The following is a 20,436-nucleotide window of genomic DNA, read 5'->3' on the forward strand; positions in this document are numbered from 1 at the left end:
ACAGATAAGGACAAAAAGAATAGAATAGCAAAGATAAGGACAACAAGAGAAGGAGATGAACAGAATGAAGAAAAGGATGAATAAAAGAGGAGGACAAGGCAGAGGATAAGGAGAAGGAGAGAGAGGAGGACAGAGGAACAGGAGGAGAGGTGGACAGCAGCAGTAGAAATGACCAGCCAGCCATACACAGAAAGAGAAGGTCACAGGGAGGAGAGGATTAGGACTGAAGGCAGTGTGGACAGTAAGGTGGGAGACACAGGAAGTGACCGCCATTATAGCCAAGTGGACTGAACAGGCCGACATCATTCTACAAGACATGACCCCCAGGTCTACACAGGACATCGACATATATCTGTCAGTGGGCTTAGTGACCGACAGGTGGACACACACATCATGAGCAGTAGACGTCCAGAGACACTGAGAGGATTCTGGGAAGGTGACCTCAGTGGGCGTGTCAGTGAGATACTCCAGTGTGAGGAGTGGCGCCCTCTTGTGTTTGTAACTCACACTTGTGTCTCTTGTGGGACATTAAAACAAGAATCTCACCACATGATCAGTGTAGGCTATCAAGTGACATTCTAAATCATCCTGTATATAGCGCCTTTTTGATATTTTTATATGCGTATTTTCTTCACTGATGTCATCACAGGTCCAAACGCTCTGCCTCACAAATCCTTTTTTTATCATTTCACTCAGTCAGGGTCTTCCTCAGTGCCAGCAGACAATCAAATGGCCGACTGGAGATGTGAATAATTTGATGTCACTAAGGACACCTGTCACACTAGTCCTGTGCTCCACTGGTCACTCTGGTCACTGCGTGATTCTCTTTACTACTAAATACAAAGCTGTGTGGTGACACATGTTAGGGGTCAGTGGTTGTGTGCAGGTTTTTACATTAAAATGATGGACTCAGATGTGTGTAGATGGATGTGATAGTGTGGGGGAGCAGAGCAGCCCTGGAGTGTTGGTGGTGAATTGGTGGAGCGCACTTTACTCCTGCAGATACGTGTGGTTCAGCCAGTGTCCTCATTAGTGTTCTGGGGTGTGGAATTAGACACCTACACCCAAGTGAGTTTAAAATGAGCTGAGCAGGATAGTCAAGAACACAACTGAACAGGAAAGAAAAATGAAAAGATGGAGATGGAGGTTAAATGAGAAATAAAGTAAATGCAGAATTGTGGCTGAGCTGATGCAGTGGAGCTGAGGCAAGTGGTTAAGAAGTGGCGCTGAGAGGAGTGAGCACATGGTGTGCATGGTGTCTATGGATTATTTATTTACTGTTTACTGTGATTCTAATTTCAATCAAGAACATTCTTTTTATTGGGGAATATTAATTTATTTATTAACCTATTTATTGAAGAAGCACTGCACTTTATTTAGGTTTTGAACACTTTGTTCAGTTGTATCATAAGATCACTCAGCACTTACCATCTCCTTTTGCTCGTTTGTGTCCTTATTGTTCGGCTCATCCTCAGACTTTATTATTGACGTCTCAGTTTCAAGGGAGTGTGACAGCTGCAGCCACCAAGGCCATCACAAACCAGTTAAGAGCACTGGGATCAGAGAGACCACAGAGGAGTCACAGGATGGCTTTAAATCAACATATTTCAATGTCTTTAAAATGGACAAGTAGGCATTAGCACAAAACAACTGCTAAGTACAACAAGGACAAGCTCGGGTTCAAGTCTGACCTCAGATGACTGGGCTGAGACAAAGAACTGGGAGGACTAGAAAAAGGCCGAGCACACCCTGGAGAAGAGGAGGAGGGAGGACAAAAGGAAGATCTGAGACAAGCTTGGGGACAATTCTGTGGACATGGTTATGTGACAAGTGACAACTAGTAACCCTCAACAAGATTAAAATGTAAAGTTGCTCAACCCAGCCTGACAGAACAGCTGGACCAGTTCAATGGCAGATAAAAAAGACAACCGGACATTCATAAAGCTGCTGTTCACTTCTACAACACTACATTTGGGGTGACTCAGGACAAAGTGACACCATGTGACTGCACTTTCTTGAAATTTCCTATCCATTAAGTCATGAAGAAAAGGATATTGTAATTGTAATGTGATGATATATAGTGGGAGTTGTAGAAGAGTAAAAAGAGAGAAGAAGCAAACATTTGACGTATTTCAGTGCATTTCAAGATACCTCAAATGCATTTTCAGAGATCTTAAATTGATCTTGTATGCATTTTAAGATATCCCAAAATCACTCTCTGTAAATTGCCTATTCTTTCAAAGTGACATCCTGTCTATTATAAAATATCTTGAAATGTATTTGAGGTATCTGAAAATGGACAGGAAGATGTTTTGAAATATCTGGAAATGTTTTTCACATATCTTTAATTGTACTGTACATAGCTGAAAATGCTGTTCCGATATTTAGACATAAGTTAATGTCTTTTTAAAGCTATCTCAAATTGTATTTGAGATATCTTGAAATAGATGCATTTTCAGATATATTTATTTCACTGTGAGATATCTAAAATGTACTTCCAGATGTCTTGAAATGTTAATTTGGCTTACCATATGGGAAGTTATTTTAAGATATATCAAAATATAATTAAGATATTAAAAAGCATTTAAGATATCTTGAAATTCACTTTTATTTGAAACACCTAAAATACATTTTTAGTTATCACAAATTAATTTCATTATATCTTTAGGAGAAAACCCAAGCAAAATGACACCTTTTATTGGCCAACTAAAAAGATTACAATATGCAAGCTTTCAAGGCAACTCAGGCCCTTTCTTCAGGCAAGATGTAATACAGAAACTGGAGTTCCCTGTGTTTATATACACACTCTAGGACAAGAAACAACATTGGTAAATCTTTAAATGAGAAATTTTAAATGTAAAAAAATAATAGATTCATTCAGGCTAATGCTAATTATATCTTTAGATAGATCGATACTTTGTTAATCCCAAGGGGAAATTCACATACTCCAGCAGCAGCATACTGATACAAAAAAATAATATTAAATTAAAGAGTAATAAAAATGCAGGTAAAAACAGACAATAACTTTGTATAATGTTATCGTTTACCCCCACAAAGTGGAATTGAAGAGTCGCATAGTGTGGACGAATCTTCATCATTTAAAAATATATCATGATTGTTTATATTGTATTCTACTAGGTTCATTATTTCTTTATATGTGTATGAATTCTCTTTATTAATTAATATCTGTTTTATGTTTTTTGCTATTTTATTTATTACTCTTTGCAATGTTGTTATGATACCAATGTGTTTTAAGAGTTATTCTAATTCCCATTGTGTTCACAGTACCAGTGCTGGTGCCTTGCAGTGTGGAGATGACGGCTCAGGTCCTGAGTGCTCTCTGCGTGGAGTTCACATGTTCTCTGTGTGTTTTTTTTTCCCACAGTTAAAGAACTTGCAGATTATCGGACTTGGCGTTGTTGAAGTAGACCTGTGTGCGTGTGTGTGTGTGTGTGTGTGTGTGTGTGTGTGTGTGTGTGTGTGTGTGTGTGTGTGTGTGTGTGTGTCATCACCCTGTGATGGACTGGCGCCCTGTCCGGGTGTTGATCCTCCTTTGTACCCAATGACTGATGTGACAAACTTCAGCTGTCTTGTCCTGATTAGCAGGTTGAGAAAACAGATAGACAGATGGATGGACAGATCTCTGATCTCACACTCATATGATTTGTGTTGTTTATGTCAGACTTATTAGACATATTTATGTTAACACACTTACAGATTTTTTTTTTTTTTAGGTCTGTGTTTCTATTTGAGGTGTTGGGTGGTCTTGTTATATTCATACTTTTTGAATGGAAATCTATTTAATTTCATGTGAAGTACACAGGCCTGCTAATTTGTTTGCACTGCTTGTATTGTGACATTCAGCGGCACTTTGAGAATTGTTTCTCATTACATGTTGTGACAGATTAAGGTCTCCGTGACCCCTTGAACCCTCAGACTAGACGTCAGACACCAGATAAAAGTCCAATATGAATTTATTTGGACAAATTAGTGCACAAAGCACCCTCCTCTCCACAATACTCAATAATAAATCACAATAAACAATAACCAATCCTCCACTCCCAGACGCGTTGCCACCCTTCCACCCAGCTCAACTCAACGTCTGGGATTTCCCATCATCCTTTTATATTCCCTGACCCGGAAGTGTTTCCATCCTACAGTCCATGTGATTTCTTTTCACTTCCGGGTCACATAAAAAGTCCTTCTTTTCAACCCGGAACTTGCCTACGACGAACTTCCGGGTTATAGGGCACAAACAATTCTCTGGGCCTCCCTGCAGCGTCATCTGTTGGCCCCTGTGATATCCAGCAGGGCTGTAAAGGAAAACTCCACTGTCCATAATTCCCTGCTGGTCTTCGGGGCACTTCCATGCTACAGGGAGGGGCTCCATCTAGCGGCCTGGGGTATTGGCCGGGGTAAATGGCCGGCCATCCCTCACAATGTGTATTTGCCTTCATTTTTCTTCATCCTTGTAATAAGATGGAGTTGAAAGTTTGGAAATATAATGATAAATATAATAAATATTTTAAAACTATTTATGATTCCTGTAAATTTAACAAATAGCATTAAATTTGGTGTAAACACATTATGACTTGTTTGGGACTTGAAATTTCAGACTTGACTTGTAACTTGTCTGCCTTGACTTGAGACTTGACAAAGGACTTGGGTGTGAAGATTAAAGACTCACTTGTTACTTGACAAACAGTGACTCGTCCCAAAATCCATAAAGAGTCGTTCAAATGTCCTGCAAGATCCACACCTTCAGTGAATTCCAGCTGGCACAGAGCTAAAGGGTGAGGGTATCACTTTGGCGAGTCTAATAAAGTGTCCCCTCAGGGTCCGCTCGCATGTACGTATTTGAGGACTCTGCACAGATGTTACACACCTGCTGAGCAGATCTGCCCTCCTTTGTCCAATTCACAGCGGCCATGTCCCTTTGTATTTGCACTCACACAGGCTTCTCACCCGCTGTACACACAGGGGTCCCTGTTACAATAATGCTTTGTCCATTATGTGCTAATTAGACTAGTAATATTTAAAATGGTGTGGTGTGTTAATGTTGGATATCTATAATAATAAAAGGCAAAGCCCTCACTGACTGACTGACTCACTCACTGACTGACTCACTCATCACTAATTCTCCAACTTCCCGTGTAGGTGAAAGGCTGAAATTTGGCAGGCTCATTCCTTACAGCTTACTTACAAAAGTTAGGCAGGTTTCATTTCGAAATTCAAAGCGTAATGGTCATAACTGGAACATATTTTTTGTCCATACACTGTAATGGAGGAGGCGGAGTCACGTATCGCGTCATCACGCCTCCTACGTAATCACGTGAACTAAAAACAGGGAAGACATTTACAGCACGAGTCACACGCGGGAACGAAGGTAAATGACGTTAATTTTTGACTGTCTTTTAATACTGTGTAAGCATACATATTAACACATGTGCAATTAAACGTGTGCATTTACGGGGTGATTTCTCAGGCTTAAAAGCTCACCTTTTATCAAACGCGGGGAACAAAGGTAACTGACGTTGTTCACTGTCTTTTAATACTGTGTAACCATACATATTAACACATGTCCAATTAAACGTGTGCATTTACGGGGTGATTTCTCAGGCTTAAAAGCTCGCCTTTTACAAAAAAGGTAAATGCAAAACTATTTTCAATCAGTTTATTGAAACGCTCCCGTTAAGGATTGCAATAACATATTCGCGAGATAAAAGAACGAAGTAGGGGGAAATGGAGGAACAGCCGCAAACAGCGAAGAGCAAAAAATTAATTAAACAATTGAGAACGGAGCGAGTTAAGCATACAAGCATGTTCATAAGGGAAACAAAGCACGGTGTAAAACGTAAGTTTAAATTAAGTTTATACAAACGCTCCCGCTGCGGATTGCAATAACATATTCGCGAGATAAAAGTTTAATGAGAAGACACGAGGTATAAACGAACCACACGCCGTGGCGCAACGTTAGGGGCAACAGTTTCAACCATTCTATGATCTGCTTCTCGCAACTGAAAGACGGCACATGGCGGATGTTAGCCGACTTGCTGATCGCAACGTTAGGGGCTTCAACTATGGCGCTGACGCCACATCTCAGTGCCAACACTTTGCAGACTGTACTTAAAAGACACGCCCTCCTCACTGGACAGTTAAAAATACCAATCAAACTAACGATGACATCAAGTATTACCCAATCAAAACTAGGAAAGGAGGCATCTTCATAAAATGCGTGTGGAATGATTTGCATGAGACGCTGCTTTAAAAAAAAAAATGATAAAAAAAATACGGGATAAATCCCGTCCAGTATTGATTGAAAACGGGACGCACAATTTCATTCTCAAACGCGGCACGATTCCGTATTTTAAAGGACGGGTGGCAACCCTACAGTGCCAGGTAACCACCCATACAATCAGATTGTGATTCAGACTAGGAATGCAATGAATGTAATTACCCCGATCTACATACAAGGCGAAAGTCTTGCAACATTCAAAGATGATGGTTTGGGATAAGTACACCATGGAACATAAAAGAGCTTATGAAGCCTTGAACCGAAAAAAGCAAGATCTCAGAGATCGTAAAAAAAAAAAATAGGAGGTGATGTCGTTTTACTCGCTGTAGATTTTAGTCAAACATTACCAGTTATTCCACGAGGGAGACCAGCAGATGAACTCAACGCGTGTTTAAAATCCATGCTTCTCCCACGCTCGGTTATATGTCGCGTGTTCTCGGGTAGGTGCGCCAAAAAATGTATACATTTAAGCATGTAATGGGCAAACAAAAAATGAGGTATACCCGAAGGCACTGCAGTAGTACTTAATGTAACTTTACTTCTTAAATGTTAATGTTTTTACTGTTTAATAATTTATACGCTTCTTATATGTTGTTCAAATTCTTTTATCAAAATACCAGTGACAGCGCAATGCACGATAACATGGAGTGAATACACCATACGCATCCGCCCACGGCTGCCCTGCTGTGCGCAGATAGGAGTTGATTCTACAATAAAATAAAATAAAGATAAAAAGAGTAAAACAATCATCACCCATAAAGCGTGTGTGTGTGTATATATGTGTATATATATATGTTGATATGTGGATGTGTATATGTATATATATATATATATATATATATATGTAGATATGTATATATATGTGTATATGTATATGTATATATATATGTTTATATGTGTGTGTGTGTATTTTATATATATAAAACACAGCAACACTCATAACAATGACAACACAATTACATTGACAATCATGTTACGTTATTTTTAAAATGTTTCCTTTTTTTTTTCATAACCTCTTTAACACACTACTTCTCCGCTGCGAAGCGCGGGTATTTTGCTAGTTATAGATAAGATAAAGCTTTGTAATTTAATAAAATATGTAAATAAGAATGTGGAGCTCATAAGGAAAGGCTGACATGGTGTGTGATGGGCGCTCATTGCTGTCCTGTGACTCGGCTCAGAATAAGCAGATGTGGAAAATAAACGGATGATTGAATGTGAGTCTGCAATCAGGGATTTGAGTTAAACAAACATCTGAAACTTCATTCACTTGAATGAACAAATTACTGAATAGTCAGCAGAGACACATGGCATTATGGAAGGACTGTGAGATTGGACTTTTCAGTCCTTGTTATTTTAATACTTCATTTTACAATTTGGTTTATTGTGTTTTTGTTTTTGACATTAAGATTTCCAAACCAGGCTAGCGGAGCATAAATACAAACAGACTCAATACAAGATTTATAAAAGAGTGTCATCATGGAAGGACTCACATTACAAAGACTTGGCTTCCTTAAACAATGGAGCTGCTGCTGTCCCTTTGTGCCGATGGCTTCTGTGCTTCACTTAAAAGTCAGCTGTGAGTCTTTGATTGTCCTCAGATATTTATAACTGTCAATGATCTCCACCACCTGCTCTTTGGTGATTGTTTCTTGTTGGTGACTGGAGCTGCTTCTAAGTTTGATTATTAGTTTCTTGGTTTTTGTGACATTGAGGTGTAGAAAAGACTCATCACACCAATTCACAAAGTCATCTCCCACTGGACCAGGACTGGTTTCATTCACACTCAGTTGGCTAACAATCACTTAGTCATCAGCACATATTAAGATGAACCTGTGCTCAAATTTACTGAGACCACCATTAGTGTAGGAGTACAAAAGAGGAGAAAGAACAGACCTGAGTGGACCTGTGCATGAGGACAACATGTCAGACAGACAGCCATTGACTTTCACTCTTCAGTTCTTGTCTATTATAAAAAATAATCTTTGGGAGGAAGACTAGGGAGACGAGACGTGATCTTCTCGGAAGACAATTTGAAGTCCTGCGAAAGACACTTTAACTTGCTCCCAGCTCTTAAAACAATGACAAGCGACAAGCAAAACACACAGCTCGCCAACAGTAGAAAGCCATCAAATGATCTGACCGCTTCTCCTTGTGTGTGTTCATCCACCCTAACACCCCTCTTCACAACGCAAGCGGCAGAGAAACAAAGTGGCAAAAAGGACAGCGGCTATACAGGCTTTAAAATGATCAACGGGCAGTGCGACAGCAGCAGCTGCAACAGAAAAACAGCAGATGATCTGACGGCATCTCCATAGCGTGCATTCAGCCACCCCTCCTTAACAACGCGATCAGCGTTATATGTCCTGAAAGAAAGAGATTTAACCACACCGGGGGCCAGAAATAAAGGACAAGTATTGTTTTTACAACGTCACGCGAGACAAGGCAGTGAGACAACATTTAAAACAAGTCCACAGACATATAACCTAGCTGTTGTTGGATTGCTTTTGGCAGACACGCATCCCAGCTCTTAAAACAACGACAAGCAAAACACACAGCTCACCAGCAGCAGAAAGCCAGCAGATGATCCAATGGCATTTCCTTAGCGTGCGTTCAGCCACCGACCCCCCACAACGCGAGCGGTGTAACCATGCCCATGGCTGGAAATAAAGGACAAGTATTGTTTTTCCAAAAGTTTTAAAGTAAAATAATGCATATGTAACAATTCCCATGAAAATTACAATCTCTTTAAATTGTATACCCGGTAAACCAAACATGAGGTGGGTGAGCGAAGCGAGCAGGGGGCGGAGCCCCCTAGTTTCTTAAAAAGTCAATCAGTCATCCTATGAAACTGAAGTCGAAATTAAATTTTTAATAAGTCTCTGTGTAAGAAGATGAGACTGGATGGTGTTAAAGGCTGAAAAGAAGTCTATAAACAGGAGCCTCACATGAGTCTTGGTGCCCTACAAGGGGTCGTACAAGAGGAGAAGTAAAGTGACATAAGAACATAAGACACTTGACAAATGAGAGGAGACCATTCAATCCATCAAGACTGTTTGTTTAGCTAAGCTGTTCCAATATCTCAGGTTGTCAGGGTTTTTGCTTCAACTCCATGTCTTGGTAGTATTCTTCAGAGTCTCACAACTCTTTCTCCTTCATGTCTTCAATTTTAAATGCAATTTCTGTTAATTTCCACTGATGTCTTCAAGTATGTGATTTACACTTAAGTAGAAAAGATGTAGCTGGATCTCTTTTATCAATGCCTTTGAGGATTTTAAACAACTGGATGACGTCCCCACACAGTCTCCTCTGTTCTGACTAAACAGATTTAATTTTCTGAGTCTGTCACAGTAGGACATGTTAAGTTCCATGATGCACTTGGTTGTTCTCCTCTGCTCTGATTCAAGTGCTGCTGTGTCTTTCTTGTTCTCTGCTGACCAGAACTGCACACGACACTCCAGATGTGTTCTCACCAATGCATTATAGAGTTTGAGTATAATGTCCCTTGACTTAAATTCAACAGTTTTTATGATAAACCATAACATTTTATATTATCTTTATAATTGCTCCTGTACATTACTTGGTCAATTAAAATATGTGAACATAAACCCCTAAATGCTCTTCAGAGGTCTCCTCCTGTAGCTCAGTGTCTCCCATTTTGTATTTATATTTGGCTGAACTGAATCACTCAGGTGAATAGAAAACGCATCGGGATTACAGCAAGTAAAGTGAAAAAGTATCACAAAATAATACAAACAAAAAAAAGCAGAGACTCCATAACACTTCAGGGACACAGATATTCCTTTATTCCTGTTCATTAAATAAACCCATAATTAAAAATTAATCACAACAAATAAAAAAACTTCAACAAACACCAAGACAAACAGACCTGCTGCTGGTCACCACTAGAGCTGCCAGTCCTGAGTAGTAAATGACAGACAAGAATTCCAGTTTGTCATCCTCACCCCTTGGTCACCTGTGACAAGTCCATTTGGTCACACGAGTGTAGAACACCATCAGTCTCATGTCTGTGACGTTCTTATCAAGTGTTGATGTCCACATGTCAGTCTGAATGACTTGGCACCAGTCAGCCCAGCGTGAAGGCAGGAGACCCTGTCGGGTATATAGCGCCTTACTTTATAAGAATGGCAGTGGTCTCGTGTTCACACTGCACTTCAGTGAAACGTCAGAATACAAGTGGCCATTGAACCTTTGTGTTGTTTGTCCTTCTGTCTGTTTGTCTGTCTGTCTCTCCTCATGTCCTCACTTCTCTCTCTTCTTCTCCACAGCCTGTCTCGTTGTCGTCTCACCTCCAGATGTTGCTCAGCTCTCTCTTCAGCTCTTTCTTCTCCACACTCACGACTGACTGAACTGAACCTGAGAAACAACAACATGGAGGATTCAGGAGTGGATCAGCTGTGTGAGGGGCTGAGGAGTGAAAACTGCAAATTAGAGAAACTGAAGTAAGTGAACAACAAGTGTGTGTGTGTGTGTGTGTGTCTGTGTGTGTGTGTGTGTGTGTGTATGTCATGAATTTTATTTCTTGTCACATTATGACTCTGACTTTTCCACTCCCACAACACAAACACTGTGTTTCATCAGGACAGACTGCAGTGTCCCTTATGGACAGACAGAGTGACGTGAGGTGACACAACTGTAGATTTCCTTTTAATAATTCAATTCATAAAGACAGCATTGTGACCCTGAGCCCCTCCACCACACTGGTCACTCTCCTCATCCTCTCTGTCCAGACTGTTGTTTAATTTCTAGTCCCACAAGCCCACGCTGTCCATTCTTTATTTTAATCTCGTACTTGTTCCTGTCCTCCATTGTCACTTTCCCCCTTACACTCCTCTGATGTCCTCACTAAAGTTTGTTAAAAATCACTAAAATAGAATAAGGAGGAGAAACACAGTCAGTGTGAGGAGAAGAGATGACTAAAGTGACAGAAGACAAAGAGGAGTGGACAGCTAGAGCTGAACTGGAGTGACAGATAAGGACAAAGAGAATAGAAGAGCAAAGATAAGGAGAGACAAGAGAAGGAGATGAACAGAATTAAGTAAAGGATGAATAAAAGAGGAGGATAAGGCAGACAATAAGGAGAAAGAGAGAGAGGAGGACAGACAGAGGAACAGGAGGAAAGATGGACAGCAGCAGTAGAAATGACCAGCCAGCCATACACAGAAAGAGAAGGTCACAGGGAGGAGAGGATTAGGACTGAAGGCAGTGTGGACGGTAAGGTGGGAGACACAGGAAGTGACCGCCATTATAGCCAAGTGGACTGAACAGGCCGACATCATTCTACAAGACATGACCCCCAGGTCTACACAGGACATCGACATATATCTGTCAGTGGGCTTAGTGACCGACAGGTGGACACACACATCATGTGCAGTAGACGTCAGAGACACTGAGAGGATTCTGGGAAGGTGACCTCAGTGGGCGTGTCAGTGAGATACTCCAGTGTGAGGAGTGGCGCCCTCTTGTGTTTGTAACTCACACTTGTGTCTCTTGTGGGACATTAAAACAAGAATCTCAACACATGATAAGTGTAGGCTATCAGGTGACTTTCTCAATAATCCAGTATATAGCGCCTTTTTGATATTTTTATACACACATGGTCTTCACTGATGTCATCACAAATCCTTCTTTTATCATTTCAGTCAGTCAGGGTCTTCCTCAATCTCAGCAGACAATCAAATGGCCAACTGGAGATGTGAATAATTTGACATCACTAAGGACACCTGTCACACTAGTCCTGTACCCCTCTGGTCACTCTGGTCACTGCATGATTCTCTTTACTACTAAATACAAAGCTGTGTGGTGACACACAGGGACGTAGGTGGATGTGGTAGTGTGATGGAGCAGAGCAGCCCTGGAGTGTTGGTGGTGAATTGTCAGAGTGCACTTTACACCTGCAGACACGTGTGGTTCAGCCAGTGTCCTCATTAGTGTTCTGGGGTCTGTAATTAGACACTTGCATCCTAGTGAGTTTAAAATGAGAAAAATCAAAAGGTGCAAACAGAGGCTAAATGAGAAATAAGGTAAATGGAGAATCGTGGCTGAGCTGAAGGAGTGGAGAGGAGGTCAAGATGTGGCCATGAGAGGAGTGAGCGCACAGCACTCAAGGGGCAAGATCGAAACCTATTGTGTGCTCAACAGCACTGAGTGGGCTTCTGCTGAAGGGTGAGGGATAGCGACAGGAGAAAGGAGAACAACTTACAAGGTACCCTGCAGAAGGCCACGGGATGTTATTGGGAACATAAGAAGAGTTTGGGTTCCTCAGTGGTGCAGCTCGATGTGGAGGATGACTGTCCTTGCTGGGTCTCTTCTCTTGCTGAGGATAACTTAAATGGTAAGCAAAGGAGATGTCAGCTTTAGAAGATGGCACAGAAGCTATTGTTGTTTTTAATGGACTGATTCTCCAGTGCTTTTTCCCTCATTTTTATTTATGGATTATATATTGACTGTTTACTGTGATTTTAACCTCCACCAAAGAACACTGTTTGTATTGGGAATATTTATTTATTTATTGAAGGGACATTTCACTTTATTTTAGTTTGAACACTTTGTTTTGTTTTATAAGATTACTAAGCACTTAGCCATCTAGTCATAGATAGATAGATAGATAGATAGATAGATAGATAGATAGATAGATAGATAGATAGATAGATAGATAGATAGATAGATAGATAGATAGATAGATAGATAGATAGATAATTGATCCCGATGGAAATTCAAGTACCAATAGCAGCCAAGATTTATACCAAGTTAAATACAAACATCCACGTACACACTATACAAATAACAAATGTTTTATAAATAATACAATCACAATACACTGGGTTTGTAGACTTACAGTCCAATTCAGGTAATGTAGATGGTGTACACAGTAATGTCAGTGCAGTGAGAATTGTGCAGATAATACTGCTACCAAAGTGACAAGTGGCATCTAATATTAAAGTGACTTAACATTAAAATAAAATAAAATAAAGTGACATGACATATGCTGATAGGATGACATGTTTAAAGTGACCCATAACAAATGAAAAAAAAGTTATACAGTATTGAGCAGGTAGTGAGATATCAGATGTGGTGCACAGCTAATACTCCTTCTCTCCTCCTAAGCTGTATTGACTGTATCAGGCCCAGAACTAAACCATTGTCCCACGCCTGTTAGGAAGAGTTAAAGAGTCTAATGGCTCTAAGGACAAAAGATCTCTTATATCTGTCTGTATGGCAGTCCTGTGATAGCAGCCTACCACTAAACAAACTCCTCTGATTAATTATGGTGGTGTATAGTGGGTGATGTTCATTGTCCATAATAGCAGCTTGCATAGTGTCCTCCTTTCTGCCACCATCACCGGAGTCCTATTCTATGCCAGCCACAGACCATGCTCACCTGATCAGCCTATCAATACACTCAACATCTCTCGTCATCAAGCTAACTACACACCACAGCGTAGAAGAGAGTACTGGCAATCACTGACTGATAAAACATCTGTAGGAGTTTCTTACATTCGTATGTTAAAGGAGCTCAGCCTCCTCGGAAACAGAGCCAGCTTTGCCCCTTCCTCCACAGAGCCTTTGTGTCTTCTGACCAGTCCAGCCAGTCATCCAACTGTACTCCAAGGTATATATAGGTCTTGACCCACTCCACATCAGCCCCTTCAATGCAGACAGGTCTTTAGACCTACAGTAGTCCACGACCATCTCCTTGGTTTGGCAAGTATTCAACAGCAGTTAGTTTGACCAACACCATCCCACAAAGTTATTTACCAGACCCCTGTGCTCCTTCTTCTGTCCACCCCTCACACACTCCACAATGGCAATGTCATCTGAGAACTTCTGCATGTGGCATGTCCGTGAGTTGTAACTAAAGTCCCATGTGTTCAGGGTGAAGAGGAAAGGGAAAAGAACAGTCACCCATGGAGCTCATGTGCTACATATTACAGTCTGAGCAGTTCTCAATTCTGACAAACTGAGATCTACCAGCGAGGTAATCTGTAATCCAACACTGGACAGCTTGTAAGAAAAGTCAAAGAACATGACTCTTACAGTACTACATCCTTTGTCCAGATTTGAGTGGGTCCGTTGGAGACCGTAGAGAATGGCATCATCCACACCCACCTTCTCTCGATAGGCAAACTGCAGGGGGTCTAGTCTGTGAATCACCTGTGGTCTGAGGGGATAAAGAAGTAGTCACTTCAGGGTCTTCATGATATGGGATGTTAAGGCCACAGGCTTGAAGTTATTGAGTTCACTAGATCTCACTTTCTTGGGAATCAGGATGAGACATGATGTTTTCCACAGTGTTGAGACCCTCCCCAGTCAGAGGCTCAGGTTGAAGATCTGCTGAAAGGGTTCTGCCAGTTCAGCAGCACAGGCTCTTAGAAGTCTTGGGCACACATTATCTGGGCCAGCTGTGTTCCTGGGACGCAGCCTTCTCAGTTCTCCTCTAACCTCATCAGCAGTGATGGTGTGAGAAACAGGGGGGCTGTTGGCACATTCAAATGTGCTGCCATGCTGGTAGGGGTTGAGGGCTATATGATCTATACTGGCATCTTTGGGATGGGGTGGGTGAGTCGCTCCACATGGTCCTCTCCTGTACAGCTGCTCCTTTGCTTATAAACTGGTCTTCATAGCATCCCTCAACTCCCTGATGTTATTTTGCTGCAGCTTATGCTCTTCCTTCTTCCTGTAGGACTCCTTAGCCTCCATTAGTTGAACCTTAAGTTCCTTCTGTACACTCCTGAGCTCTGCCTGCTCCTTGTTTTTGAAAGTTCTCTTCTTGTAAGAAGGCCCTTAACATCACTGGTAATCCAGGGCTTATTATTAGCAAAGCAACGTGTAGTTTTAACATGAGTAATAGTGTCGCCCATACAGAAGTTCAGGTACTCTGTCACTCAGTTTGTAATCCTCTCAATATCTTCTCCATGTGGTTCCTGCAGTCTGTTGATTTAACACAGTCCCAAAGAGCATTTTTATCTTCAGCAGACCATTTCCTGAAGGAGCGTTTAGTTGTGGGTTGTCTTTGAAACTGAGGCTTGTACTGAGGCTGTAGGTACACCAGATTGGGGTCAGATTTACCCATGGGGGGAGGGGAGTCGCTTGGTAAGCATCCCTCACGTTTGCATACAGAAGGTCAATTGTCCTGTTCTTTCTGGTGGTACAATCAACATACTGAAAGAAGGAATTCAGAGTTAAGTCCAGTGTAGTATGATTGAAATCACCAGAAATGGCAATGAAAGATTCAGGGTGTTGCATCTGAAGTCTCACAGTGATTAAGAGTATGACGTTACATGGCGGATGACATAAACAATGACTACGATAGCATGAAAAAACTCACTGGGCATGTAGTATGGATGAACACCCACTGCTTACAATTCAATGTCCCAACAGCAGATTGTTTTCTTAACTGTTACATGTCCTGAGTTACTCCATCTGATGTTAATAAATACTACAAGTCCCCCACCTTTGCTTTTGCCACACCATTTAATGTACCTGTCTGCTCCTATCGATTGTGACCTCAGAATATCCAAACTCGCATCAGGAATGTTGTTGGTTAGCCACGTCTCCATCAGACACCACAAATTCAGTGGGAAATTTGGCAATAGAGACAGTCATCAAGTCCAAGTTCAAGGTACGGCCTTTCAGAGACTGACCTGGACATCGTGTCCAGTCGAGAGCAAAATGGGAGTGAATGTGCAAGTGATGCAGGTCACAATAGCTTGTCGATTCCAGAAGATCACTTGAAACTGGAAATGGCCTTGCAGTCCACGCTGTCATCTACTCCTAGCGAGCCGGAGCAATGGCTGTAATAGGGATTGCCACTTCACCTGCGGAGCATGAAAGCCGAAACGAGCTGTCCAAACTGAAGGTAATGATCCCTACAATGGCCACGGCCATAAATGTGCTCCAGAAAGACATTCAGAAAGATACTGTATAAAGAATATATATAAAGATATAAGAGAAAGAAAAAAATGGTTTGACAAGTGACAAGTGTAAAGCTGCGGCAGGATAATAAAGACTTGGAGAAACGTGTATATAATCGCTTTGATGCAGCCTTTAAAGGTATGTTGGAAAAAATTGAGGAACACATTCAGGAAAATGCGTTTAAACTGAGAGCACTTGGCGATCAGCTGGAAGACGTTAAGCAGACATTCACGACTCAAACTGAAACAGCCGAACATCTGGTATCTACCACCGATGGAAAAGCAACAGCTGCAAATTCAGACTTGCGGCTCTGAAGATGGATGCAGAAGGAATAATATTAGAATCGAAGGTCTACCTGAGAATCGTGAAAGTCCAAACCGAGTGAAATTTGTAGCGGAACTATTCTCAAAAATTATTGGAGAGGACTTTAAATCAGACACCGACATAGAAGCAGCTTATCACATATGGGGATCAAATACCTCTAAACATAGGACTCTTGTTGTGTGCTTCAAAAGATTACAATCTAAATTTAATGTAATGTCACTTCTCAGACAGAAACAAGAGAATATATTTGAAAATAACCACATTCATATTTTCCCTGATTTCTCACCCTCAACAGCTGCTAAATGTGCTGCTTTTTACAATATTCAACAACGCTTACGGAAAGCCAATATCAGATACAGCCTCTTGTATCCTGCCAAACTGAAAGTGGATATTCAAGAGAAGCATTAAATCTTCACCACTACAGAGGAAGCAGAAAAGGAGTTAAGAAAGCTGATCCCGACACTTTTTGAAATACAGTTGTGAGTCGCATCCTGTCATGGCATGGTAAGAAGATATTACCTGCTGTCTGATCCGCTTGCAACGATATGGGTACCATAATTATACATCCTTTTCCCTTCTCTGCCACTTTCTGTTTATGTTTTAATTACAATTATACGTATATATGTGTATGTGTGGAAGAAATTAAATTAGTAACATTTTTTTTTTTTTTTTTTTTGCTATTCTAAAAGAGACTGTTCAACATCATACCATTGGTTTGTTGTTATTGTTATTATTGCATTAGGGTTTACTATGCTTATCCAAGGCCACTTTTTAACACCATTCCCTGTATTTACTATCTTACTATTTTAAGACTGCTAAAGATTATATTTTATGCTTATCTTAAATTAAGACTACAAAATGTCAGCAAAAGTTCAGAAGCAATGTCTTCATGACCAAACAGTTAATTTTATGAGGTGGAATGTTAAAGGTCTTAATCACGAATTACAGGGAAAGAAAGTTATTATCAAACCTAACAGGTCTAAAGGCTAAAATAGAATTTTTACAGGAGACTCACTTATTAAGCAAAGATCAGTTTCACCTGCACAGAGATTGGACTGGCCAAACATTCCATTCCAGCCTTACAAAGAAAACAACAGGGGGGTATTTTTCGTACATGGATTAGTCGTTTAGCTGGATGTAATTGTTGACGATTTGGCCTGATCCTGGATCTGTCGGTTTTTTGAAACTCTTGGTGGAAGTGTTGTCATAGCAGCACATCCTAATCCTCAAACCTGCTCGGAGCAGGTTTGTTCTACGTAAACAAGGATTAGTTTACAAACGTAATCAGTGACGGTGCGTGGAAGTCATCCAGTCATGGTTTCGCCGTTCATGAATGAGCGACCAATTGATATTGGTGCGCAAATTATAAGACGAGAACTTCATATAGAGAGGGGTTTGCGCGATCGGCAAGATCCTTTATTGCTCCTGGAGGAAATTCTTTTCGAAAGATACCGCTTTAGCTGAGGGGGAATATTGTACCTCAAAGATTTATTAGCACTTTATATTCAAAGTCAAACTCAGCAAAGTCGGGCTCTCACAACCACACAGACAGTATGCATTGCTTTGAGGTTTTTTTACAAGAGGCACTTTTTTTATATACTGTAGGCGATGCGGAAAATCTAACTAAAAGTGCAGTTTGCCAGGCAATTCGTAAAGTCTGTTTGGCACTGAAAGATTTCCTTCGGGTTTTCATAGTGTTTCCTGGACACCTGCATGTGCAGACAAAAGAGGCGTTTCATGCCATTGCAGGTAGGTAATACATAGGCTAAAACACCCACAGTTCCATGAAGAATCTCACAATCAGCCTAACATTCTCATTGCCAGGATTTCCAAATGTGATTGGGGCACATGGGACTGATCAGAGTGGAGTTTGATCAAACATTATTTGGAAAATGTACCTCTCCTTCTGATGAATAATCAGACACAGTGTCTTCATCAAATATTTGACCTTCGTCAATATCTCGTTTGTCAGACACAGGTTCAAGGGATATGACATTCCCTGCAACTGACCTAACAAAATAGAGGGCTATATGGAACATACCTATGGCACACATGGAGGACAAATATATGCAATGACCATCCTTTACCTGAAATGAAGTGACCACTGCATTCTGCCACTGGTTCTGAGGAGGAGCTTCAGCCTTGGAATGCCCTCAGAAACAGGGCGATGGGCATTTTGCTGGAGAGCCAACTTTTCTGCAGGGGTTAGGTCTGGACCGCGTGGACCGCCACCTGTTTTTTGCTTTTCTGCCTTCTTATTAGCTTTACAATTAATGTTTTTTATATTATATACGATTATTAATGTCAACAATTCTTTAAATAGTTATATACAGTGATCCCTCGCTATATCGCGCTTCGCCTTTCGCGGCTTCACTCTATCGCGGATTTTATATGTAAGCATATTTAAATATATATCGCGGATTTTTCGCTGCTTCGCGGGTTTCTGCGGACAATGGGTCTTTTAATTTCTGGTACATGCTTCCTCAGTTGGTTTGCCCAGTTGATTTCATACAAGGGACGCTATTGGCAGATGGCTGAGAAGCTACCCAACTTACATTTGTTTCTCTCTCTCTCTCTCTCTCTCTCTCTCTCTCTTGCGCTGACTTTCTCTGATCCTGATGTAGGGGGTGTGAGCAGGGGGGCTGTTCGCACACCTAGATGATAAGGACGTTCGTCTAAAAATGCTGAAAGATTATCTTCACGTTGCTACCTTCTGTGTGCAGCTGCTTCCTGAAGCGACATGCTGCATGGTGCTTCGCATACTTAAAAGCTCAAAGGGCACGTATTAATTTTTGACTTTGTTTTTCTCTGTATCTCTCTCTCTCTCTCTCTCCCTGCTCCTGACGGAGGGGGTGTGAGCTGCCGCCTTCAACAGCTTTGTACCGGCGGTGCTTCGCATACTTAAAAGCCAAACAGCCCTATTGATTTGTTTGCTTTACTCTCTGTTTCCTTTGAAGAGGAAGATATGTTTGCATTCTTTTAATTGTGAGACAGAACTGTCATCTCTGTCTTGTCATGGAGCACAGTTTAAACTTTTGAAAAAGAGACAAATGTTTGTTTGCAGTGTTTGAATAACGTTCCTGTCTCTCTACAACCTCCTGTGTTTCTGCGCAAATCTGTGACCCAAGCATGACAATATAAAAATAACCATATAAACATATGGTTTCTACTTCGCGGATTTTCTTATTTCGCGGGTGGCTCTGGAACGCAACCCCCGCGATGGAGGAGGGATTACTGTACCAATATTTACCAGATTGAAGTATATTCTTGTACTTCACTTTAACCTGTTCCCATGTTCTCCTTGTGCTCACGTTTGATCTGGAATTATGACATATTAAATAATAATTAATCTGACACATAGGAAATGAAACGCTTCATTCAGTAAGTACAATGCACACTACTTACTACTTTAATTTGTCGGACACTTTTTGCCAGCCGTCTTTTCTGGTCTGGGCTGCTTTTGCAGTGTTACCCCTTGTGCATATTAAATCTTGAAATTCTTCATGTCCTTCGAATAAAAGGTCTTGCGCCGCGTGTGTGAAAAAAAAATGCGCCCCTTCTTTCGTCATTTTGTTACAGCCTATCAAAGACTTGCTGATCATGTTTTCTACACTCAATCTATATGGGCTTTTTACTCAGCGCGGGCCCGCGCATTCATCTCGTATGATTAGATCCAGCTAAACTAATCTAATACACAGCTGTGTTTGAAAAACCGACCTATCCTGGATGAGTTTCACTAGCATTAACTCATCCAAGATGAGGCATCTGATCTCGGATGATTTAAGCGACGTACGGAAAATACCCCCCAGGTGTAGAAATTCTTATAAATAGAACAATCTCATTTGTAGTATCTGTAGTATCTGATCCTGAAAGGTGATATG

General features: G+C 41.0%; 1 protein-coding gene and 1 long non-coding RNA gene across 46 annotated transcripts in view; one reads left to right on the plus strand and one right to left on the minus strand.

The window, feature by feature from the left end:
• Positions 1-20,436, plus strand: part of LOC114644339 (NACHT, LRR and PYD domains-containing protein 3-like) — a 284,794-nt gene that overhangs the window by 229,236 nt on the left and 35,122 nt on the right. For 39 of the 45 annotated variants that reach the window (XR_007933987.1, XM_051921952.1, XM_051921984.1 and 36 more), the window contains one exon: positions 10,585-10,758. The exons of the other annotated variants lie outside the window; for them this stretch is intronic. Coding sequence is in view for 38 of the 39 variants with exons in the window: in XM_051921952.1 (XP_051777912.1) it covers positions 10,585-10,758 (174 nt within the window). In the remaining variant the exon portion in view is untranslated. The remainder of the gene's footprint in view (positions 1-10,584; positions 10,759-20,436) is intronic. 45 annotated transcript variants of the gene reach the window in all.
• Positions 1-20,436, minus strand: part of LOC127526439 (uncharacterized) — a 211,621-nt gene that overhangs the window by 176,899 nt on the left and 14,286 nt on the right. The window lies entirely within an intron of this gene.

Source organism: Erpetoichthys calabaricus (assembly GCF_900747795.2).
Source record: "Erpetoichthys calabaricus chromosome 1 unlocalized genomic scaffold, fErpCal1.3 SUPER_1_unloc_7, whole genome shotgun sequence".
NCBI classification, from domain to species: Eukaryota; Metazoa; Chordata; class Cladistia; order Polypteriformes; family Polypteridae; genus Erpetoichthys; species Erpetoichthys calabaricus.